This window comes from Coniophora puteana (assembly GCF_000271625.1).
Source record: "Coniophora puteana RWD-64-598 SS2 unplaced genomic scaffold CONPUscaffold_14, whole genome shotgun sequence".
NCBI lineage: Eukaryota > Fungi > Basidiomycota > Agaricomycetes > Boletales > Coniophoraceae > Coniophora > Coniophora puteana.
Genome location: NW_006913066.1, coordinates 1,299,140 through 1,322,858, shown reverse-complemented (window position 1 = coordinate 1,322,858; position 23,719 = coordinate 1,299,140). Strand labels below are relative to the sequence as shown.

At 52.5% G+C, this 23,719-nt stretch overlaps 7 protein-coding genes across 7 annotated transcripts; 5 read left to right on the top strand and 2 right to left on the bottom strand.

Annotated features, from left to right (window-relative positions):
* Nucleotides 1-5,056: 5,056 nt before the first annotated feature.
* On the top strand, nucleotides 5,057-5,341 carry CONPUDRAFT_64416 (uncharacterized protein; the record flags this gene model as incomplete). Its single annotated transcript, XM_007775141.1, has 1 exon — nucleotides 5,057-5,341. One exon carries the CDS (start codon nucleotides 5,057-5,059, stop codon nucleotides 5,339-5,341), a length of 285 nt encoding a protein of 94 aa, XP_007773331.1.
* A 1,926-nt stretch (nucleotides 5,342-7,267) lies between these two features.
* On the top strand, nucleotides 7,268-10,376 carry CONPUDRAFT_85031 (serine threonine protein phosphatase). The gene is made up of 8 exons (XM_007775534.1): nucleotides 7,268-7,343; nucleotides 7,743-7,866; nucleotides 8,086-8,176; nucleotides 8,748-9,034; nucleotides 9,169-9,244; nucleotides 9,360-9,549; nucleotides 9,775-9,853; nucleotides 10,024-10,376. Exons 1-8 carry the CDS (start codon nucleotides 7,324-7,326, stop codon nucleotides 10,072-10,074), a joined length of 918 nt encoding a protein of 305 aa, XP_007773724.1. The 5' UTR covers nucleotides 7,268-7,323; the 3' UTR covers nucleotides 10,075-10,376.
* Nucleotides 10,377-11,475: 1,099 nt separating this feature from the next.
* CONPUDRAFT_139802 (uncharacterized protein) lies at nucleotides 11,476-13,085 on the top strand. The gene is made up of 6 exons (XM_007775533.1): nucleotides 11,476-11,561; nucleotides 11,615-11,765; nucleotides 11,822-11,889; nucleotides 11,953-12,039; nucleotides 12,097-12,168; nucleotides 12,228-13,085. The coding sequence occupies exons 1-6, from the start codon at nucleotides 11,522-11,524 to the stop codon at nucleotides 12,908-12,910; spliced, it is 1,101 nt and encodes a 366-aa protein (XP_007773723.1). The 5' UTR covers nucleotides 11,476-11,521; the 3' UTR covers nucleotides 12,911-13,085.
* A 303-nt stretch (nucleotides 13,086-13,388) lies between these two features.
* Nucleotides 13,389-16,431, bottom strand: CONPUDRAFT_111516 (uncharacterized protein). Its single transcript, XM_007775532.1, has 9 exons — nucleotides 16,109-16,431; nucleotides 15,803-15,962; nucleotides 15,082-15,737; nucleotides 14,779-15,021; nucleotides 14,400-14,717; nucleotides 14,283-14,332; nucleotides 14,054-14,152; nucleotides 13,792-13,905; nucleotides 13,389-13,728 (listed from the first exon to the last, which is right to left on the bottom strand). Exons 1-9 carry the CDS (start codon nucleotides 16,318-16,320, stop codon nucleotides 13,667-13,669), a joined length of 1,914 nt encoding a protein of 637 aa, XP_007773722.1. The 5' UTR covers nucleotides 16,321-16,431; the 3' UTR covers nucleotides 13,389-13,666.
* Nucleotides 16,432-16,621: 190 nt separating this feature from the next.
* CONPUDRAFT_111513 (fungal hydrophobin) lies at nucleotides 16,622-17,451 on the top strand. The gene is made up of 3 exons (XM_007775531.1): nucleotides 16,622-17,050; nucleotides 17,109-17,267; nucleotides 17,321-17,451. Exons 1-3 carry the CDS (start codon nucleotides 16,934-16,936, stop codon nucleotides 17,366-17,368), a joined length of 324 nt encoding a protein of 107 aa, XP_007773721.1. The 5' UTR covers nucleotides 16,622-16,933; the 3' UTR covers nucleotides 17,369-17,451.
* A 1,629-nt stretch (nucleotides 17,452-19,080) lies between these two features.
* On the bottom strand, nucleotides 19,081-20,507 carry CONPUDRAFT_64356 (uncharacterized protein; the record flags this gene model as incomplete). Its single annotated transcript, XM_007775136.1, has 2 exons — nucleotides 19,081-19,520; nucleotides 20,258-20,507. 2 exons carry the CDS (start codon nucleotides 20,505-20,507, stop codon nucleotides 19,081-19,083), a joined length of 690 nt encoding a protein of 229 aa, XP_007773326.1.
* A 1,131-nt stretch (nucleotides 20,508-21,638) lies between these two features.
* On the top strand, nucleotides 21,639-23,302 carry CONPUDRAFT_85028 (uncharacterized protein). The gene is made up of 6 exons (XM_007775530.1): nucleotides 21,639-21,703; nucleotides 21,764-22,014; nucleotides 22,087-22,145; nucleotides 22,198-22,491; nucleotides 22,564-22,737; nucleotides 22,794-23,302. Exons 1-6 carry the CDS (start codon nucleotides 21,674-21,676, stop codon nucleotides 23,072-23,074), a joined length of 1,089 nt encoding a protein of 362 aa, XP_007773720.1. The 5' UTR covers nucleotides 21,639-21,673; the 3' UTR covers nucleotides 23,075-23,302.
* The last annotated feature ends 417 nt before the right edge of the window (nucleotides 23,303-23,719 follow it).

Here is a 23,719-nt window from a genome sequence, read left to right as displayed (position 1 = left end):
GCACGCACGAACCCTCAAACAAATAACGCAGCCCCGGTCGTCGAATGCTGGCTTGCTGCGTCAAGACCAATAACAGAACCAGTCAAGCACTTATCGGACTTCTCAGAAATAGCTTTGAACAGTGAACTCAAGTGATATCAAAGGTACGGGCTGGACCTTTAGGCTGGTAATGTTTTGCCAAAGCCATGAAATAGATTCCTTGCCACGGCGTACGGAGTCCTCGGCCCCGGTGTTCTAGGATCTTCACCGCATCTTGACGAAGGACGCCTCCTCCGTTGCATATAAAATACTGACAGGTCCCACAATCGATCACCGGCGTGCTCGATGAAATGCGCTCGGTACATTGAAACTTTCCACGTGGAAACCATGCACCCTCTCGGTCCTCGGTGAGCCATTGTGAACGAGTATGGACTGAATCAGGGATCCAATACGAGTGATGTAAGCACTCTCTGGTATCAGTGCCGTCTGTTGCTTCCTATGGACAACGTTTACCAAAGTGTCTTTGCACTTCAGCTGGACTGCAATCCGTCTTTAATGGTATGAATATTGTTGAACAGAACTTTCTTTATCACTATCGCCATGGATCTCATGATCTGGAGTTTGCTATAGTCCCAATGAAACAACCACTTACAGTAAGCCAAAGATGTGGCTAACTGAAGACTCAACTCAGGAAATGGAATTCATTATCAAGGCACTTACGTTGGGAACAGCAACGTCAACATCCCACCAGCCTTAATGATGACATGTGCCAACACCCATATCACTTGCTTTCCTTCCTGAGACCGAGTACTCGTCCACCCGCCGCATGCAACTACGAAATCCTTGTTTCGTGTTTAAGTCGAAGTTCAAGTAGGCTCGTGACAACGATTTGACGACGACCTGGGGCAAAACCCGCCGGTTGCTTGCCCAGCGGGAATGCTCGGTGTCACGGTGGGCAGCGACCGAGATCACCGAGCTTCTCTATGATTTTCAAGGTGCGCACGTGGCGAGCATCATCGTCGGCTTTAGGGCTGGCTCGTCGCGTCGGATAGGGCATTGTGGCAATGTCGAGCGCCTCTCGGCGGTGCCTCTACTGCGTCTAACGCATCGCGCGCCGAGAACGCATAGCCGAGAGGGGATCGCGAGGTATCGACGCGTCAGCCATGCTTGTTGCCGGCGGTTGTCTCGGAACCTTGTGCGTGTATATGACAAAATTGCGCTTGTAAGTCCTCTGTCCTTGTGCTGCGCTGATCCTAGGACCGACGGTCGCCGCGCCTTGACTACTGTAGGCTGTGCCAGGCACAGCGTCTCGCTACCTGCGTATTGGTCAAGTCGAATGCAAATATTAAGAAAGGCTTTCAAAGGATGATCGTTTAACTTGCGCAGTGTCTCCTCGGAGACCGGCTCAGTTGCGGTGGTCGGCCTCGGGAAGGCCTTCTGTCGAAACACACGTTCCTTTCCCCGTACACGCCGGCAAGTCGCTCACCGGCGGCAACACTGACGGTCTTCCCTGACCCGGAAGACATCGACGTGACCAGCCTGTTACCAAGCAAGATCTAAGCTAAGTGTAATGCTTTCTTCGGCGAAAGCCGTTCTTGGCTCAGTTCCACACGAAGTCGTTTGATTAGGCACTCATTCAACGGCAACTTCCAGGTGAGATGCGTGATTGAGCCCCAAAATTCGGCCTGGTCGTCTTGAATATTATTCACAAATTATGCACGTTGAATAGCTGGTCATAGCACTTCAGAATGAGCCACCCGTACCACTCAGGCGAGTCACTTCTCTTCCATTCCTTGGATCAGATAAGACCAAATAGTCTCCAAGCTTCACACATTGATAGCAATCTCAGACTCCGCTCGAGTGAATAGACTGTCGCTTCTTTGCGCGTCGTGTCAAATGCAGAACCTCTCGAATTTGGTGGAGCGTCGGACAACCGGTCGAGCTCTGCGAGCGAAAAGGCAGCTTCTTTGTTCATGTCGATGTACTCAAATATACGCCAAGTTGCTGAAATTTTGCGATTTCCCTGAGTTTCCTGTGCGTGTTGCGCGCTGCGATACACGGAAAGCGAAGTCGTCGGAGCTCCGACCCCCTCCGTGGTGATGTCTCCGTATACGAACAGGGTCGTAAAACAACAGCATTGGAGGACATGGCATTCCCGCCGATGATGGCTTCTGCCAAGTGTCTCTCGTCTGTCAAGTCGCTAGCGTGCTGCAGCTCTTTGATGTTGTCGTACTTTTTATTTTTATTTTTATTTTTTTTAAAAAAGTCCAAAAACAGTTCAGGGTCCTACAGAAATATGATCAGACATCTCCACGGTACTACGTTACGAATGCATGGAAAGAATACGGCAATGTCCTATCAGACATGTGGGTCCCGCTAATAAAGTTGATCGATCTTGCATGGCCGTTCCTCCCATTGGCCGAGTGAAGTCACCACTCTGAGGTTTTTTTAGTCATTGGTGGAGATTGGCTACACAGTGAAAAAGATAACTCTGTGTCTACCAGCAGTGCCTTGTTGACAGGCACCTCGTGGCTCGTCTGACAGTTTGCATCTACCACGCTAAAACGCTTTTTGCTGCTTCCCCATCCCCTTTGTGTGACATCAGAACGCCGCTGTCCAGTCGTAGTATGTTGCCAACGAGCTGCGCACCTGCTTCATCATAAACGTTGATAAACCAAATTCACTACGCCACCTCCGCATCGTTGATAAGCGAGGTTGTTTGAACAAATTTTTCAGGGGAGGACAGCGTCTAGCTATGTCGAGATCCGTATGATGAACGAGCTTCGATGATCGCATAGACCGTCTAGCAGCGTCGTGATTGGACGAAGCGCACCATCAGTGTATACATATATGCGCATCATAGACACTCGCGTGGCATTGAAGGGGCCGAAGTACGGTGGCCCTGGCGCCCAGCAGGTCACAGTGATCAGACAATTGAATACACTGTCGATCTCTGAATAGGTTCGATCGTGGAGAAACGCTTGATCCCCGAAGCACCGCTCGGTTGATAGGCAAGAAGAACAAGGACACCCACAACGAGCAACATGCGCTTACGATTCCTCCCGGAACTACGGGACTGCGAGCATATGATTGTGATGTATTGAGAGGCAGTGGCGCGCTATTGAGTACGGTGACATAACCAGTGCGGAGACGTTTATTGTTGGCATGACCAATGGGTCTGTGGTAAGCCGACTATAACGAATGATAGTGAAAGGCCCGACGAAAACGCGCGGAGAGAGGTGACGAGGAGAGGGTGGCATGACTAACGGCTGGATGGGTCTAGACTCCAGACGCACAGAAGGCAGCTCGTCGACAAGGGGCGCGACAATCCGCAAGAAGCCGCCTGGAGACCAAATTGGCTCTGGCAAACGAGGGTGCCTTCGGAGACGAGAGATGGTCTGGGGCAGGCAGCTGGCGAGCATCGGTCGGAGTTCGCGGAGGCGGGTGCGCCCCATTAATTAGGCAAATGAAAGGAGGAAAGGGGACCTGCATGACATACGGCCGACGACCGCTGCCGGTGAGCGCGTCGCCGTAAGTACTTTGGCAGCTGTCAACGTCACCATTTCGGATGCGCAACGGCCTCGTCTCGCCTCAATATTTTCATTTTCGGCCTTCCTCTGCCACGTTTGGGGGACACCACCGGCTGTCCGGAGTTCGGCCGCTGCTTCCCGGCGTCATTGAATCATCCGTCGGACGCGGTCCAGTCGTGAGCGTACTTCGCTGTCGAGGTTCATTCGTGTTTATACTTGAATAAGATGAAATGAAAGGGCTTCGGAGAAGCCTGCGCTGGACACGGGCAAGGACCGTCGACGTCGTGCGTGGTGCGTGTACTTGGGTGGTGTGTGGGGTGCTATTGGGCCAATGTTGGCGAGCTCGGTTACTACTCACTTGGTTCTCTCCTTCCCAGATACGGCGCACACGCGCGCGCGAGTCCGGTACGACCGCCGGTACATTCAATTCACTTTGCTCTTCTCCACGAAACTTGACATATGAACCTTGTGCGATGCCGTTGAGTGATGCGGCGGTCGATCAGCAGAGGGCGTGCTAATTTGGGTGGGAATATTGGTTGAGATCAGGCGCCGTGCTGCTGGACTTTCATTTGCGGAGAACTGGTGCTTCTGTATGTTCAATTTTAACTATTCCTGGCTCAGTGAAAGCCAGAACCATGGGCTGCGTTGCTTTCTAAGCGACGTGGTCACGATTCTTGCCTAGTTTCAAGGTGATGGTGGGTAATCGATCAGTGCGGATTTACAGGCGTCGAAGCGGTGGTAGAGGTGCAGCAAGATTTCATGGAAGGAGGGGAGGAAGCTCGGACGTCTCCATGAGCAATGGAACGATAGTGGAATGTTGTGATGATTGAATTCAATCTTGTCAGAATCGCATCAATCAAGAGACGGATGTATTTGAGAGAAGACGGTGATTGGCTGATCGTGGATCGAGGGGGGACTCTGGCGCTGTCTGGTGTTTCCAGAACGGGGCCGACATGGACCCCACAATCGCACAACGTGCCTGAACTAGAAGCACGACTGGCTATATTTTCTGGTGGGTTTGTACATAACGCATCTGCCAATCTGACATGCGGAGATTCGTGTGGGTGGTTCTATGGCTTGCCGTGTGTATCAGAGTGTCTCTGTGAGCGAGAAGTGTGGCCACGTGCACAAACGCATGGTGGATGGATGTGTCTGTGGTGCTCTGAGACAGGTGGACGCCAAGTGACGATCTCCGGCGACAAGAGGGAGCAACAGGCAGGAGGGCGGCAAACTGGTTCCGCGCCGAAAATCTTTTATAGCGGACTCGCGCTGGTCCGCAAAGGGGATGCGGTTAACAGATCTGAGATGGTTGAAGTCTAAACTCAGCCCTAGGGGCATATTTTCAGGGTCCGACATTTCGAAGCAGGATATTTTTTCTGAAATGATAGGTTGTCTCCCGCTGGTTTACGTACTGGAAGCGCCTCACCGCCTCTGCCACCCGGCTCTCCTCGACTTTACTTAAACCCAGCACCGTTAATCGTCCCTCGTCACTTATTTCCGTATCCCAACCCTGCACTTCCCCTTCCTCGACATCCTCAGCACATACAATGCCTCGCCACCCCACTACCAGACACGACTACGAGCCCTCATCCAACCCGTACTCCCACTCAGACACCTCTTCTTCCCACTCGACATCCCCAACCACCTCGCACGCTGCTCCTCCAACGGGTGGCAAGAAAAAACACATCTGCCCTACATGCGATCGTGTCTTCAGCACCTCCGGCCATCTCGCTCGCCATATCAAGGTTCACACCGGCGAGCGCAACCACAAGTGCCCTTTCCCCGGTTGTGAGACGCGTTGCTCGCGACAGGATAACCTTCAGCAACAGTAAGTGTCCCCGTCTCTCTCTGTTTCAGGGTAGCTGGATGCGCCTTGGACACCATTCTCGTCCGGGGCATGTGGTGCTTCTTTCGGAAGTTACTCACACCCCCAATCCCCGTGGTCTCTCCGCCCTTCCCTATCAGACGTCTTCCTGTGGATCAGACCTGTGGAGCTTATGCTAATATGCCTCTTACTTGCAGTTACAGAATCCATTTGTCGCCTGGCTCCCGCCGGAGCTCGACCTCAGCAACGCGCGCCGCCATCGCACGCGTCATGTCCGGAAAACGCAGTGGATCCCTCATGAAGGAAAGCGTCTCTGCTTCTCCCTCCCCTCCCCCTGCCCTCGAGCCTGCTACTATTCGCCGCGTCCCTTCGCCGCCTCTGTCACCTCCCCCTCTCGTGCATGCTTACTTGCCTGTCATGTCCGCGCCTCCGATGTACGCTGAATCGCTTCCCTCGGTCAGCCGTCCTCCGTCGCCACCCGACCACAACCCATACCCCAACCTGTCTCAAAGCTCCCATGCTCAGAACAGCCAGACGATGGCCTCCCCAGTCCAGTCTCACTACGCGAGCTCCCCTCCTAGCTACACTGAGCATGGGTCGGCGGACTACGGATATGCCCACGCTCCCGCCGCACAGCAAGTCGGCACTTCGGCCGCTGCTAGCCTCCAGGATCAAGCTTACGGCTATTCCTCCCAGCAGTACGGCGCGCGAATTTCATCTGCGCACCACTCTCCGGTCGAGCGCAACAACGGCGGTTCTCCCCATTCGTCCTCGCCCCAGGCACAGAGCTTGTCGTCCCGACTAGCGATCTCTCACATTTCGGACCCTCGCGCGATCCCGGCTCAAAACACCTACCCGCCCATGAGCACGCCCTCGCCCGACTCATCGGTTGGGTCCCACCACCACCATCACGCGTCGGCTCCGCACTCTCCCAACTACACGTACCGGGACGATGGGCACAATCGGAGCGCATCGCTCTCTTACAACAACAACGGTGTCGAGCTTCACGGCGCTTATCAAAGCCACAACACCCACTACAGCTATCTATCCTCCCAGAGTGCAGGTCCACGCTACGACTCGCCGCCACCAACGCTTGCGCCCATCCAGAATGAGCGCGTCATGCGCGGCATGCAAGGTCCTTCCCTCCCTGATATGGGGGCTATCTCGCCTATGCCCTATGGCTCTCACAACCATATGGGGAGCGGATACTCGTACCAACCCACATCGTATAACGCGTCGTGGAAGCCTGAGGTCGGCATTAGAAGGAGTGGTACAGCGAGCTACGTCTAAGTCCGCTTGTTTGTCCACGCTCATATATCTGCATCGTCAACCCCTTCTGGACTGTTTTACTTTCTTTGTTCAGCATACTTCGTTTGCATCATCATTAGCTTGCTCTGTCGCTGGGATCTGTTTTGCTTTTCGCACTTCATTCTTGGTTCTTCATCTTCACCCGGATTAATATCTGAACGTGCTCTATTGTATCGTATATCTCTTACCTCTCCTCTTTGCTGTGTCTCCTTATTATGCCGTCTAATCGGCGACTCCCATATCTACTGTTACATTCTCGCCGACTAATCTTATCGGCCTCTCTCAAGAAGAAAGGTCTCTTGGGCTCTAAACACATACTTATCATACTTAGTATTAATCCATCATCTGTCGTCTCTGTCGATATTAGCTACTGTATCATATTGTGCATAAACTGAAATGCCATTGTGCATACATAGACGTCCCTTTCTGTGCCACGCCTAGAACAAATGAAGAAGCAAGTATGTTTTTCATTATCGATCGAGACGAGTGAACCTTGCGGTGAACATGAAGTGATGTGCAGGGTAAGGTTATGTGGCTGTGCGGGATTTACAGCACAAGGCTGCGTGTTGATCAGACAAGGCAGCCTTCTCGCCTGTGCTGCGTCCTTGACCTCACACCGCTACCCCCTGTCCCCCGTATCATATCACTCGCACACCTCACACACAGCAGCACGTAAAGACAATGCCTAGCGACCTCGACCGGTATGTCCATTGCCATTCCAAGCTCTTTGTAAGCCACAGACTGACAGTTGAGGTACTCGCTCGTACGCCTGGCACGCGTCACTGTATGTGTTGCGTTGCGTTGGCTGTATGCGTCCGTTCGGATGACGTCCATCTTACCAACACCACCACTGCCTGCTTGGCCGGCCTTGCTGTGCATCACACATCGCTCCATTCCTCGTCTGCACATCCAATCGCACACGTACACTCGTCCAACGTCCATTCGCCCTCGCATCATCCCGAAAACCTCATTCCCAACCCCAATCGCAAACGCTATCTCTATCTCCCGGCGACTTCCTATCAAATCTCACTGCCCACCCCTCGTCCTCATCCTTGTGGTCATCCTCACAACCTCGATTCCCGTTTCTCGGCTCCCGAAAGGCAAATAGAGCAGCTGAAGCGGTGCGAGCCCATATCCGAGGAGCAGGTCAAGCGGCTGTGCTTCAAGGCGCGCGAGATCCTGGTGGAGGAGGCGAACGTCCAAGTCGTGGACTCGCCCGTGACGGTGCGTGATCGTTCTCCCCTGCTGTGTACGGTTCTCATCGTCTCTTGTTGTTGGCTCGCCGGGAACCGGGGTATGGCTTGATACTGATGTGGTGGCGTCCTTGATGCTCTCAACTTGGCATCCTCGCGGTGGACGTGATATGGCGCTTGACGTTTGATGGGATTCATTCGCTCTGGATCGACTGCAATGGGCTGGCCTGGGTCGCTTTCGCGCCCACAGATATGCGGTGACATCCATGGCCAGTTTTTCGATCTCATGGAACTGTTCAAAGTGGGCGGACATTGTCCTGAGACAAACTATCTCTTCATGGGTGCGTAGTCCTCACTGCTGTCGTGATATTCCGATTCTCATCTCGTCCGCTCATCATCTATCTGCCGCTCCTCGAAACGCCGCATATGCCTGGTGCTATGGCTCATCTTCGCGCATATACTCAACTTAACTTTGCATATCCACGCATACATGTTGTGTCTTTACCTGAATTCGCGCATACATCCATGGGCACAATCGTGCGCATCCATCCCGCAACACCATGTTTATTTTCATCACAACCGCTGTTCACTCACGGACATACGCATACTTCTTGACATCGTGCGTTAACACGGTTTTGCGGTACATCACCTACGTCAATTCTGGTCGCCGGGCATACACTCATTCCGGAAACCTCCTCGATTTTCGACCATGGCACCTTCGCTGTCTTCAATTGCGCATATACCTGCCCTTCGAGGTCTTTCATCACGGCGGTTCTCGCTTCCGCTCTCTGGGACACATTCACACTCTCCTTGTACTCATGATTTCCTCGCGTTCGTCTCTTCTCTCTGCATCACGCATACACCCAACCCATCGATCTCTCGATTCCCCCCGTCCCTCTTGCTCACCTAAAGGCGACTTCGTGGACCGCGGATTTTACAGCGTTGAGACATTCCTGCTTCTCCTTGCACTCAAAGTACGATACCCCGAGCGGATCACACTCATTCGTGGCAACCACGAGTCGCGGCAGATTACGCAAGTGTATGGCTTCTATGACGAGTGCCAACGCAAGTACGGCAGTAGCAACGTCTGGAGGTGGTGCTGCGAGATCTTTGACTACCTTGCCCTCGGTGCTATTGTCGACGGGCGTGTATTCTGCGTTCACGGTGGGCTCAGTCCAAATTTGCAGGCTATCGACCAAGTAAGTCTTCTTCTCTCACTGTCGACTTGCTCAGTTCTCGTCGCACTCTAAAGTGCCTGGCCTGTTCCTTTCACCACCAATATATCGGTGATGCAAATATCAACTAATATGGCTCTTCTTTCATGATCTACCAGATCCGCGCTATAGACCGAAAGCAGGAGGTCCCGCACGACGGACCCATGTGTGATTTACTTTGGTCAGACCCAGATGGTGCGTATCGATTACGTCGTGGTACGACGGCGTTTCTCCTGCTTCTGGCTGTCTTTGGCCTTAATTCATTCTCTGCTTTGACCTTGGACTCATTTCATGCTCTTCAACACCACAGATATCAAAGGATGGGGCCTATCTCCGCGGGGAGCAGGCTTCCTGTTCGGCGCTGACATCACCAAGATGTTCGCTCACCACAACTCGATCGACCTCATTGCGCGGGCACACCAACTGGCGATGGAGGGCTACAAGCTCATGTTCGACCGGACGATCGTAACTGTATGGAGTGCACCCAACTACTGTTATCGGTACGCCATCTCCGTCGCCGTTCTGTGCGGAGGCATGTCTAGTTTTAGTCGCATTCTGATTGGCTTTCATCATATCTTCTCTCTTCGCGCCGCGATACGATTGGCTACCTCACGCTGGTGCGTTGCGTGTTCGTCCACGCTTGTCCACGTGCCTCTGCGGACGGCCCGAAAATACTCACTGCGACGTGGACAATGGCATATGTCGGGGGACCGTGGTAACCGTAGATGCGGCAACGTTGCGTCTATTCTTGAGCTGGACGAGCATCTCGGGCAAGAATACAAGGTTTTTGCACACGCACCTTCGGTGAGTGCCGCACCGCCGGCAATATATGTTTCCACTCTTCGGGACTATGCGAAACACGGCATGATGTCGCTTGCTTCCCCTTGGGTTGCCGTCGCCGTCCTATCTTTGGGCGCAGCTAGTCTGCGTCACAGGAGCGATATTGGTCTGATTGCTGACCGTCCATATCACAGGATGTCCGTTCGATTCCAACAAAACGACCGCCCGCCGACTACTTCCTGTGAGCACGGGGCTGTGGCTCGACGAGTCTCACAGCGGTGGGTCCATCAGAAGCGACAGAAGGCAATGCGAATTCTCGTCCGAGGCCGAGGGCCAAGTTTGCAGAGAGCAGGACACCAATTTTCAGTAACTATTTGCGTCGGTCTCTATGCTAGTCCAGTTTTGGGGACCACAAAAGTTGGACAAGAAACACGAGGTTTCGACGGCCTTCTCACGCTTCGGAGAGATCATATTGCAGCGGCGAGGCTAGAAGGCACACGGCGGGGCGTGTTTGGGAACATATCCATATCGCGGAAGATTTTGATGACGATGGTGAGGATAGAGACATGACGACGGAGTGGATGTAAGCCTGGGATTTCATGTTTCCGAGATCTGCACAAAAATGAACTTTGCAATCAAGGTGTTCCCTTCGGCAGGATGCGGCTGGGGGACACAGGACGGCGTTTTGCTTGTTCATCGGAAGTCTATTCTTGTGTCGAGGATGGGGACCTCGAGTGCGCGCTTCATGTTATAGCCTCCCTCATCGCCGGATTGACTGTCGCGTCAAGGATAAGAGTGATGTGTATGAAAAGATCCGCGCTCGACCTGTTCATCCCCGTTGCAGGCTGTCATTAGGCAAGTGGCTGTGCAGGCGTGTATCTGTCATTTACCTCAACGCTTCCGTCTCGGTGGTTCCGCATTTGACTAAATTTGACTCAACCTTCTTTTCTTCTACATAGTATGTAAACTCAGCCCAAACAGAAGCCAGTAAGGTCCAGACTCGACATGAAGTCATTGTTCTACATAGACGTACAGGTACGCAAGAACAGGCAGATCAGGTACCATCGAGGCAGCACCCACTCGTCGAAGTGTCCTGTCTCTGCTCTTCCTGCATTCGCGACTTTGAAGGTGACGCCAAGAAATTCCCACATTTGACAAATTCTTAACGTTACGTTCATTTGACAGGCATGCAGCTCGAGTCAATCTGACATTCAACACCCACCACAAACTCCGAAGGATTAGCGCCTACCGCCCATTACCCTGATTGTCATGTGCGCTCTTGTTCGCTCGCAAAAACTCGACGCGTTTGCTCGACTTATGTTCTTCGCCTTCTCGTTCCTTCTTGTCAACGACAGCGTCAATCAGGCAAGAATTATAGATACATGAATCTTGTCAGCCATCGACAAATGTCAGTCGGATTCAGCCGCGCATTTGGCTTTCATTTATGTCCACCATGTATAGACGCCGGAATGTTACATCAAGTTGATGAAAGAACCCCGACTCCCTGGTTCGGCTCGGTGAATGTAGAACGTTGACTTGGCGGCTCTTGGCGGTCGAGGAGGAATAGTCTCGAGTCAAAAAGGCACCCGAATTCGCTGCCGCCTGCCCTTTTCATCGATCGTTCTTTCTTTCTCTCCTCTTCGTCACCCCCCTCACCCCTCTTCGCCTTGTGCCACTTCGCGTTGGTTCACAATGCCTGCAGTCCTTCCGGTGTTTCGTATTATCGTATTCTGTACGTGTCTCTGCTTGCTTTCATCCTGTCGCGATTGCTGATTCGTGAAACAGCCACTGTTACGCTATGCTCCATCGTGGTTCTTGGCCTTGCGGCCTACCTCGAATCTCTGGTCAATGGTCAGAGCAGCAGCAGCCCGTACCTGACCTTCATTGGCCTCGGTATAGCTGCCGGTGTCATCACTGGCGTCCTCATGCCTACGCTGTATGTTTGGTTATAGATCTCTCTAATGGCCTTTACTGACGCGTGTTCATGTCTAGTCTGCTCATTGGCCGCGTATTCCCCAAGTCCTTTACCTCCAAAATCCTATTTGAGATCATCCTTATGCGTGAGTCGTCCTATAATATGTGCAATGGAAGGGTCTCTGATTATCTTTTCGCGTCACATCTAGTTGTCCTTTGGGTTCTCTGGATCGCCACCGCCGGTATTACTGTAGGTAACAGGGCTGAGTTGTACCCGGATGGCTGCGACCTCCGAGGTGAGTATACATTTCCTTGATTCTCCTGTAAGAATCGCACCGAACATGAATTTTCAGTTCCCCAGGCCCAAAGCATCTGTAACATCATCACGGCCATTGAGGCGTTTAGCTTCCTTAACTGGCTCATGGGTATGATCCTTCACTCGTTCATTGAAACATTGATGTGCTGATCTCGTTCACCTTTCAAGTGTTTGCGTACTACGACACCCTCGTCCTGTACTCTATCATCCGCACCATCCAAGGCCGCGGCTGCTGGCTCTCCTCCGTCCGCGAAGCCAGCAACGGTCCTACTGGCCCTGCCGCTGCTGTCCCTGGTGTCGTACCGATGACCCAACAGCCACTCCTCCAGCAATACCCCCAGCAGCCGCAGGGATACCCCCAGCAACCATATCCCCAACAAGTCCCCTACCAACAACAGCCTCCCGCGCCCGGTACCCCCTACGGCACACCCCCGCAAGGCCCAGTCGCCCCCCATCCCATGTACGCAGGCGGCCAGCCCCCCGTCCCCGCCCCGCAACAGAGCTACACCCCTCCCGCCCCCGCTGGCCAAGGCCAACCCCTCTACCCGCAGCCCACAGGGAGCTCTGGCGCGACTGGTTACGGCGGCTACCCCGAGCCCTCCCCGTCGCCGGGGCAGGACCCGAACTTGCACGGCTACTCGTTCCAGGCGCAGCAGGGCAGCCAGCCTAACTCGCCCGCGCCTCCTGCTGGGTCGCCTGCGCCATCGCAGGGCGGATATCCTCAACAACCTCAGCCCCAGCAGCCGTACTACGGCCAGCCTGGGCAAGGCCCGGTTCCCCACGGACAACCTCCGCAGGGCTACTACTTTGCGGGCCACCCGAGTCCCGGTCAGGCGCCTTATCCTCAGTAAAGCATTTACTAGTGGGTAGTGGATAGAGATTTGCTGAGGCTCATCCATTTCTCGTCGTCCTGCAATCACTACGAGGGACACATACAAGCTGCTCTGACGTGCTACTACTCGCTACGGCTTACCATAGCCTCTGATTCTCCTATATCTCATCTCATCTCCTTTACCCGAATACAACGATCCAGGTTTCACGTATACCATGGCTTTCAGCCGCTTGAGCGTCGATTGAGACCATGACGTGCCCGATGTCAGAGGTTCACTAGCTTCATGCATGGACATGAAGCAATATCCACAATCCATAATATCCGAATTGAACAGTGTCAGCGATTGCGAGAGGTAAAGATCACACTCGAGTCACATCTGCACGAGGTGAAAGGTGGGAATCACCCAAGACCGGTGTACTTTTCACACCAAATCGACGTCTCAGTGTTGCAAAGCATCATTTGCATGAAACCATGCACGACAAAACAACACACCGAATCGAAACATGCGTATTGAAACATAGACTAATAAGAGAAATTACAGATGCGAATGATCTACAACTATCTAGAAAATGAGGGTAAGAGATGCGACAACAGGAGACAGACCCGGGGCTCGAGAGCAGGAAGAGCAGCGTGTACACTGTGCGCAAGTATAGCAAGCCTACTAGGACGTACAGCGCAGTCCATGCATACATAAATATAGTATTACATGAAGACACGCCAGCGAACGGCGCACCACAGCGGATGAACGCGCGTCGTTTTTGGTTACAGTGGTCTTTTAAGTCTTGCCCTTGGTCGCATTCTTGCTGATGAGTTTGGCCTTTTCGAGCTGACTCTGACCTGTAATGAACGATCAGCATCCGGATCTGAGTCGATCTCGACGGAGATGAGGCAATCACGTACTTTGCCGAACAAGGTTCTTCTTGTAGTCCACAATCGTGATATCTTCACGGGTAAGGTTCCGGATCGTCTTATCGGCGACCTCCCAGAGCTCCTCGGCGACTTGCGAGATGAGACCTGCATTCGCGTTCGGGGATCAAATGTCAGCGAGGGTCCCGATCAGACAAGTTAAGCCAAGGTGAACAGCGAAAACATAAAAGGAAGTAGAGGGGACAGCACAAAAGCGGAGGAAAGGAGATCCACAAAAACAGGCAAGACAACTTACGGAAATCGTGCGACACGATCACGACACCGCCCTCAAACGCCTTGATCGCGCGCGCGAGTGCGTCGATAGATTCCATGTCCAAATGGTTCGTAGGTTCATCTGCATAAATTAAAGTTGGGTTACGTCAGTTATCAGTGTGACCATCACCGCCACTATAAGGCACGCGCAGGCGACGGTAGCGGCAGTCACGACGCGGAAACGGGGGTGGAATATGGAATACGGAACATACCGAGCAGGAGAATATGCGGGTGCTCCATGGCGAGTTGAGCAAACACGACACTATACAAAGGTCCCATGGATCAGCCCTATCCAAAATATGCAGCTCAACAAGCAAAAGACGACGCACCGGTTCCGCAGACCGTCCGAAAGATTGCTGATCACACTTGTCTGATGTGCGCCGCTGAGGCCGAACCGCCCGAGCTGCTGTCTCCACGCCATCGCGTCCTTCTCGGGATACTTCTCCCTGAAGATCGATTGGAAGTACTCGATCGGCGACTTGTCGTAGGGAAGTTGGTCGGCCGAGTGCTGCGAGTATTTGGCCAGCTTCAAGCTCGCATGCTTCGAGATGGAGCCCTGAGACGGCTGCAGAACGCCTGTGATGAGGTTCAGGAGGGTGGACTTGCCTGCACCGTTCGCGCCGAGAATGGCAACACGGGAGTCCATACTATCATTCGCCACCCCCGTCAGCTTTGTTTCATTGACTGTGAAGAAGGAAAGGAACGCACTCAATACCGAAGGAGAGGTTCTCGTATAGATATTCCTGCTTCTTGCCTGAGTACGAGAACGCGACCTCGTTGAATGCGATAATTGGTGGCGGAAGCTTTCGGACGTCCTCAAAGTTGAAGTGGAGCGGGCGGGGGACTTCGACCTTCTCGATGAGCCCGGCGGCCTCCATCTTGTCGATAATCTTCTGCTTTGACTTGGCTTGCTTGACAAGGTTGGCGTATGTACCAGCGGAGGCGATGAACCTGTACGTTTCGTTAACACTGAAGAAAAATGATGCAGAGGGCAGGGAAAGGAAGACGCACTTCTTGATATGGGCAATTTCCTCCTGCTGCTTGTTGTACGCCTTCATCTGGTTGACCTCATTCTCCGCCTTGGTACGGACATAGGTCGTGTAGTTACCGGTGTAGTAAATGAGCTTCTTCTTCATCGTCAGATCCATGATATTCGTACAGACGCTGTCCATGAAGTCCTGCGAGTGCGACGTGATGACGAGGATGTGGTTGTACGTCGAGAGGTATGCTTCTAGCCAGACGACGGCGCCCAGATCAAGATGGTTCGTCGGTTCGTCAAGCAACAGGAGGTGCGGTTTGACGAACAGCGCGCGTGCAAGGGCGACACGCATACGCCATCCTCCGGACATGTCCTTAGTCGGCTTGGCCATCATCGTCTGCGAGAAGCCGAGACCGTGGAGGATGGAACCGGCCTTGGTCTCGAACGTGGAGGGGTCCATCTCCTCGAGCTCCTCGTAGCACTGCTCCAGAGCAGCATCGTCGACCAAGTCCTCGAGTGAGAGAGCTTCGATGCGAGCCTCGAGTTTGGCGACCTTTTCGCGAGCGGAGGCGACGATGAAGTCGACGGCGTTGACGTCTGAAGGCTCGGCTTCGCCGCGGACGAGGTAGATGTCGATATGTGGGGGGATCTCTATGTCGCGCTCGGCGATGGATTGAAGGAAGGTGGACTATACGGGGGGATAGGTATGCGGTTAGGGTAAAGAGAGCAGGGTGAAGGGTTTGGGATACGTACCTTGCCGGAACCATTCTCGCCAAGGAGACCATATCGCTGGCCGTAGTTGAGGGCGATCTCTGCGCCCTCGATGAGAAGGCGACCATGGAAAGAGAGCGTGAATTGATCGATCTTGATGTCGCGGCCCTTTACGTCCGAGACGAGAACACCCGCCGCGCTCCTGGATGCGACAGTGGGAGAGAAGGTCAGAACATCAGAAGTGTATGCGGCATTTAACGGAGATTGGGTATAAACGCGAAACGTGTAGAAGCAGATGGGGAAGACGAAGATAAGGAGGCCAAGGTAGAGATGGCAGAGTGTACGTACCGGTCAGTCGCGATCTGAAGCTTGGCCATCGAAATGAGATCCTCCTGACTGGTGGCGGCGGACATGCTGGTAAGCGGAGTGTTGGTTGCGCTGCCAGTGACCGATCCTGTGGGTGTCGAGCCGGTAGTGGAACCATTGGGAGCGCCAACCCTGGATGCCTGCTTGGCTGCTTTTTCTGCAAGACGTTTCTGCTTAGATGCGGATGGTGCCATTTTTCAAGGCTTTTGGGGATGTAGGAGAGGGAGGAGGAAGGGAGGAAGTGGAAGGGCGACTAATCCAATCGATACGAATTTTTGCGGACGCGCACTGCTTAATTTCATCTCAGTGGACGCAAACCACCGCGGAGCTTCAATATGCTCCGCTTTTATTATCTAATGCCCCTTTTATGGCGCACGAAGCCTTGTTCCGTGTGCCGACCCCTCGGCCCGGACGTCTTCGCCAACGAACGGACGTTTGCTTGCTGATGCACATCCTTGAACCAGACAGAGCGCTGAGGATGGAGAAACCATGTATGCTACATCTGCCAATGGCGACACGCCGAGTCCACATTCCGTCGGATTGGGTCTCCAGGGTTCGAGACCGATCCTGCTTGATCCCGTCATGAACACCTGTTCGCTTCCACCGACGACCCTTACTTCCGCCTGATTCTTGAAGGAATGAAATCTTCTCTCTGTAATCGCCGCTCGGCCCACCGTATAAAATGGACGCGTTCCCCATCGGAGTTTTTTTTCCTCCCATTGGACCTCATCTTCTTCGTCCGCCATTCCTTGGCCACTAAGCTTTCCTTTGAACATATAACTCCTTCTTAATCACTCGACAACCATCATGTTCTCTCGCGTCACCGCTGTTTTTGTTCTTGCCCTCCCACTCCTGGCTGCTGCCGCGCCCAAGAGTCAATGCGACGCCGGCGCCACCCTCCAGTGCTGCAACTCCGTCAAGCAGGCAAGTATTTTCCAACGCGCTTTGTACCACACTTTGACTAATACAAACGCGTATACAGACCAGCGACAACGGCAATACCCTGACCGAGGCACTCGCCGCCGTCGACATCTCTAACGTCGGCGGTCAGATCGGCGTGCATTGCACTCCTATCTCCGTCGCTGGCTCCGGCAACGGCGTCTGCAACACCAAACCCGTTTGCTGCACCGACAACTACTTCGTACGTCCTTTCCTCCCATTCATGCTATATTCAATGTCTGATGCGCCATGCAGAAGGGCCTCATCAACGTCGGCTGTTCCCCCGTCACCGTCAACGCTTAAAGTGTATACCCTTCACCCACTTTTCGAGGACGGTGGTCTCACAGCGGTCAGAATCGACTCTGTCATAGCATTGTCATCCATACATGTTGATACCTCTTCGCCTAAATCTATGCTCGCCCATGCTATAACTCTTCATCTTACTGCCACGGCCCATCTAGACGTCTGTCCTATGAATATTACAGGATTAACATTTAATTCATCGCCGTCTAGCCCCAACATCGCCTGTCCTAACGTCCTCGTATCAGATGAATAACCTCCATCACGGACATTAGCCAAGGTGGCCTCGATAACGACCTGCATGTAAAAATAGTTCCAGATCATTGGTCTCTTGCAGGGCAGCGGAAGTCAGCTCGTTTGCGTCGTTGACGTCAAAACATCAACGCACACGGAGCAGCGATAATAATCTAAACACCTCGAAGCAATAGATAGCTTGCCCGTGTACTTAGCCCCCTAGATACTGTATAATTCGAACATATGTGAGACCTCACTCGATACCGAGAGAATTTGGTGGCTGGTACGGGAAGATGGGGGAGGGATATCACAGGCAAAGGAGTGAGATGGGTACGAAGGGTTGTTGGGATCATCGGACGTGTCGAATGCAGAGTCTTGTGCAAGCACTTAAGATCTGGGAGAGAAAGGACGGCAAAGATGGGTACGTCAGCGAGAAAAGCAATCGGGAGTTGGGGCGTATTATAGGTGCGAGAGAGCTCCATGGAAGAGCCACTAGTTGGCAGATTGCCACCGAGCCCTGACGACAGTTGCGCTGACATAAACGAATGATAAGAGAGAGATGTTTCAAAAAACAACCATTCAATCAAAGCTGGGGCTTTAGCATCGCTGGTCTCGTTTAGAAGAAGCGTAGATGGTTTATAATCTATAGAAATTTTAACAGACGTCACTTGAGGCGATAAATAGAGAGTAGGAGAGAGAAAGAGAGCGAACGCTGGCGAGATATACCCCGCCAGCTTTCATTCACACTTCAGGCTTCAGGCCTCGGCATCAACGTCAACTCCGATCCGTCGTCTTCTCCCAACGTCTCCGGGTTTGTATTGGTAGCACTAAAATCTCCGAGTTCCAACAGATACCAAGGAAAGTGATGTATCATATGGCATATTCAAAGGTGCGGGATCAGCTCTGCCCATGGGATCGTTGTCAATGAACTCGGAGGAAGACTACGTAAAGAAGTGAACATGATGACAATAAGAACAATGCGACTGAGAATATATAGTATAATGGGAAACACGACGAAGGCATAACCAAACCAGTCAGAAAACCTGTCCGATAGATCCACTTCGATGAGTTTATCGATGCAAAAACACAAGAAACTCGATAAAAGCGGTACGAAAGGAGTAACAACAATCAAAATGGCACTGATATCCCACATGACGCGCTCTACGCGGGTGGGGAATTCCAGATGCCATGCTGCGACGTGGACAAGACCGAAAACCGTCGGAGCAAAAGCACTTATTAAAGTCATGATCACAATCTGCTCCTTAATGAGTCTACAAACGGCAGCGACAGGACGCGTTTTGAAGTCCTCTTTGAAATCTGATTGTATGTCCTCAATATCGCTACCACCGAAAGTGGCTACTCGCATTTTTGAGGAAGTTTCCGATTCTGCAGAGAATAGTCCTCTAAAACCATCACTGAGTTCTCGAAAGACGCCCTTCCACGGGAGATTCCTACATTAATCGTTAGTTGGGCGCGGATAATCAAATCATCAATACTGACTCATGTTCAATGGCTGAGTTATCTTGCACACCCGCTTCGGCAGTCCATTCGAGGCGCCGAGGGTGGTTGACGTTCAGAGGTTTATCCCACCAGAGTGCATAGGTAATGCAGCAAAGAACCGCAAAACCAGTCGTCCCGATTTCAAGTGGCGTGATCGCGAGATCATAGCTGCGGCGTGCAATGAGTTGTACGCAGAACCACGTCACCTGGAGAACAGTGAGCCCTTTTGAAATGAATTTTCCCTTGCTCGCGTCGGTGATCTCCAATTCCGTTAGTTTGACATGAGCGGGATTGAGAGAACCGTCTTTCACAGCCTCCAACATATCTTCAGGCTCTACAATGACATAAGGCTTTCCGTCCTGGTATCTCATGAACCCGCCCATATAGACATAGAAACTGTGTGCATGATTCCAGGTCTCATCTAGCGTAGTTGATGAGCAGAGGCACATCTGATACATATACTACGACGTTACCTTCTTTATCCCTGTAAAAATAAATACAGGACGTTATCTTCCGTATCCATAGCGGCTTGCTTTCCTGAGTAGTCAATGGCGAGTGGCTCTGACAGTCTATGACAGTAATTATTGCGGTCGCAAATGACAGTGTGGTTTTACTCACTATCGATAGACTCAGAGCGGCTCTGCAATGACTCAGAGTGCGCTGTTAAACTTGCAGTGTGACATGACTGGCCAAGATCTTCTACTTGACGAGGTATATCGTGCGGCGACTCTTCTGGAATGATGTAAATAAATCATGAGTCATACGCTGTACAGTGCCGAGAAAATGACATGCCGTCAGCATCGAAATTGACGAAAGTGGAATCATCTCGTGTCGTTGAAATACTATCCACATATACTGCAGAGCTTTGATAGGCTTCAGACGACTCATTCCCTAAAGGAGACTTTAGTCAAGCTACATGCTCGGTTTCGTAGCGACAGGCGACAGACCTTTTGTGTTTATATAATCACAGCTAGCTGTTTTATTGCACTTCTGCAACAGAAGTGTGTGATCGGAATCGGTCGATGCAGAATTATCGGCTGTGTCATCAAACGACTGACGCCTTGAAGCGAGATCAGTGCCTGTACCAAATCAATCTCACTGTCTCATCTGACCATTTTAGGAACGTACCGTGCTTGTGGTGGTCATACTCTGCCAGACAGTCCCTCATTTTCTGGGTAAATCTGCGCGCAGTCAAGAACTGTCTCGCTGCCCAGATTACCATGAGCTCAGGTGCCAGAACAGTGGCGAGCATGATCCCGGCTGTCCGGCGTAGTATGGCCAGAGGACCATCGTATGGGCTAGGCACGTTGGGGTGAATAGATGTATACACACAGGCGAAAATAGTGAGTAGGCAAGTAGAGATGATGCTCCACAAGGAACGATGGTTATCTGAACATGAAACCGTCATAGACGCGCCGACGGAAGCTTCATTGAAGGGTCCCGCAGGTAGCGCCTGGGCAGCTGAGATGAGGAAAGCTAACGAAGTGAGGGACATGGCTGGGAGTGACAGTGGGCGATTCTATGGAACTCGTCAGATCGCCTAAGCTCTTAAAGGGTTCAGTAAAAGCACTCACTTACAGCGTGTTCTAGATCGATATTGGTACCGCTGAACGGGAATCCTCTATCTTTGCATGCTGCTTAATAAAACGTTCTGTCCTCGCGAAGAAGAGCGGAGGGATCTGGCGAATGTTCGTGTTTAGCGCGGTCCCTAGAATGCGCATGGATTCCTTGCTTCATCCATCCTTCTTTATGAGGCTGCGGCGAAGGGTAACTCCAGCGAAGAATTCGATCCGTTCTGATAGCTCCATGAGGCCTGAGGCGTCACCCGTCAAGCGCCCGTGTAGCTGGACTTGCAACCGCAGGGGAAAATACACATGACCACAACCGTTTGATCAGCTACATCATGTGAGATCCGTTATCACAAGAAACTGCTGATAGAGAGAGGTAGAGACTTTATCGTTAATCTAACCCGCCTCTAAAGTAGGATGAAAAAGAGCACTCCCCCCACAATGGGCGCTTATGTGCAACTGCTCCACCTAAGGCAACGGTACAGACTGGCGGAGTAAGGCAGGGTCGATGCATGCTGACATAATTTTCTATTTATATAAGGTTGTCTGTTTTTGAATGGGTGTCTAGCTGTTCTGGTTCGATCATTATCCACAAGGCTTGCGTTATGTTGGAAGATCCCCTGCCATGGACATATGTTGAACCGTGATTCGACATACCCTAAGCCCAGCTATGAAAAGGAAGCTCGCTGTTTTGAATTTCATGATAGTTGGAGCCTTCAAAGAATATGATCGATGAGGGCAACATGAGGCCGAGGTCTCTTGACATTTCACGTCACCTTGTCTTAGGTTTCAGTTCTCAGAATAGCGGTACGCCAGAAGGCTGGGTCTAAGTGTTGGGTTACCTCGATGAGGATTAGGCGAACCTAAAGTTTAGCTTTCACGATCACCAGTTTTGGTGCACGAGGGTTAGGGTTAACAGACTTGGGAAGAGAAGCTGTGGCTGTGCTCCGCGTTTCCCTCTTACGTCGTTACAGGCTCTTCCGAGCGTGCGGGTCAACCACAAACCATGTCCTTCATCAAAAGTCTCTTCAAAAAGGTCGCTCTTCTTCTTACATACGAATCCCCAATCCACTGAATCTTCTCTACTTCTGAACAGAGCGGGTCTGAGGACTACGAGCAGATCCTCGAGTCGCTCGCGGCGGACGTGCAGAATCGGCAGACGCGCCTGTCCGAGCTGCGCCTCCGTGAGCGACGATTCACGCTCCAGGTTACGCTCGTCACGCTCTCTCTCTGGGCGCTGTATGTCAGCATGTGGTACGGAGGCGTGTGGCCTGTCGCGTCGCCGCACAGGGCAGAGGGTCTGGAGAAGGCGGTGAGGGGCGTGCCGGTTCTTGTTGGGCCTATTATGTACGTGTTGCGTTATTCGCACTCTTAAACTCTAGCTGACGTGTGGATTCTCTTGTGCGTGTCTACCAACAGTATCTTGTTCTCGCGACGGATAGTCCAGGTGTGGTACACACGCAAGGGCGACGCCGAAGGTACGTCATGCCACTCATTCATTGTTGATGCACCGCCTTGACGCACCTCCAGAGAAGCAATTACGCGAAGTGATGAAGAAACAGCGGGAAAAGGTCGAGGAGATCAAGAAAAAGACCAACTACTACACCACGCGCAGCCTCCTGGAGAAGTACGACGCCGTTACACCCGCACCTGCGGGCCGCCCGGGCCAGGCTTTGCGGCAGAGACAACAGGCTCAGCAGCCTAAGCCGCAGCCGCAGCAGCCTACGACACCTCAAGCTCCGGGCGGTCTTAGGCAGATGAACCCGGCACAGATGATGCAGACGCCGCAAAACGGGAAGCTGAATTCTGTCCTACAGATTTCGCGTACGTCCTCGTCCCTCTCTTCTATCCCGGTGATGGAGAATACTGACGCGTAACTTGCCTGAACGACAATAGCTACGCCCCAGCCAATTGGACCCATACGCAAGCAGTGGTACGACAAGGTTGCGGACGCGATCCTTGGCGACGACGCCAGCGCTGAAGGCCCAGCCACTTCCCGCTACGCGCTCATATGCGAGAAGTGCTTCATGCATAATGGTCTGGTGAAAGAGAGCATGTGGCAGGATACCCGTACGTCCACCTTCTACCCTCGTTGCCATCGCCGGTACTGACCTCTGCGAATGCAGAATATGTCTGCCCGAAATGTGGTCACTTCAATGCCTCCCCACGTTCCCGCTCCCAAGCTGCGAGCCGCTTATCGATCTCGCCGCAGGGCATGTCCGTTCCTCTGCCTCCCTCTTCAAGACTCTCGCCTTCCTCTAACGGCGCTGCCCCCTCTGTCTCCGTCGCTCCGGCAACGGATGTGAGCGCGGTGGGCATGCTTCCGGATGCTCGGGCCGACGGCGAAGGACCAGATCCGGATCACGGGTCGAGCGAGAACATGGAGGTCGACCACGATTCGCGATAATACGCGACTCGGGGTTCGGTGGGCTGCATGTGCAGGTGGGCATGGACCAAGGTTCGAGTATCATAGGTGGTCTCAGATAATGCATATAACTACAGCCCTTTTAGCTAGCTTGGTTCTGGCTTGGTTTGCTTTCCTCGTTTTTCCATTTGCTTTTTTCTTCCATATCCTTTCCACCACTTTCCGTCGCTCTTTTGCTTTCTTTTGTTTTCTTTCCACTATCGCATCACCATCATATTGTCTTTAGTCACCGAACGCTGGAGTTCGGATACTCAATGCATACAAGTCTGTCTTGCATCTCGAAAGCAGTGTCCGCCAGAGCTAAGTATAGAACAAACACAAGCTTTTGCTCCGTCCTGACGTAACAGGCAATGCCTCACCATGCTTTGATCCATCTCGATGTTCCTCACGTTCATGTCGTTTGCCATAAGTACAGACTCGCGTTTGACTCGTGTGGCGGTGCGTCAAATTCATCCAGACAGACTTTGAGAGTCCCTGATTAGCTTCGTTCAACGAATAGCCTATGTCATCTCCCGCCTCGCCTTCGCGATGGGTAACCTCGGCGAATCCCCCATCGCACAAACGTCGGGTGGTGGGGCGCCTGTCCGTATGTCACCTGGCCAGCTGCTCGTGTCCCTGCTATCAGGT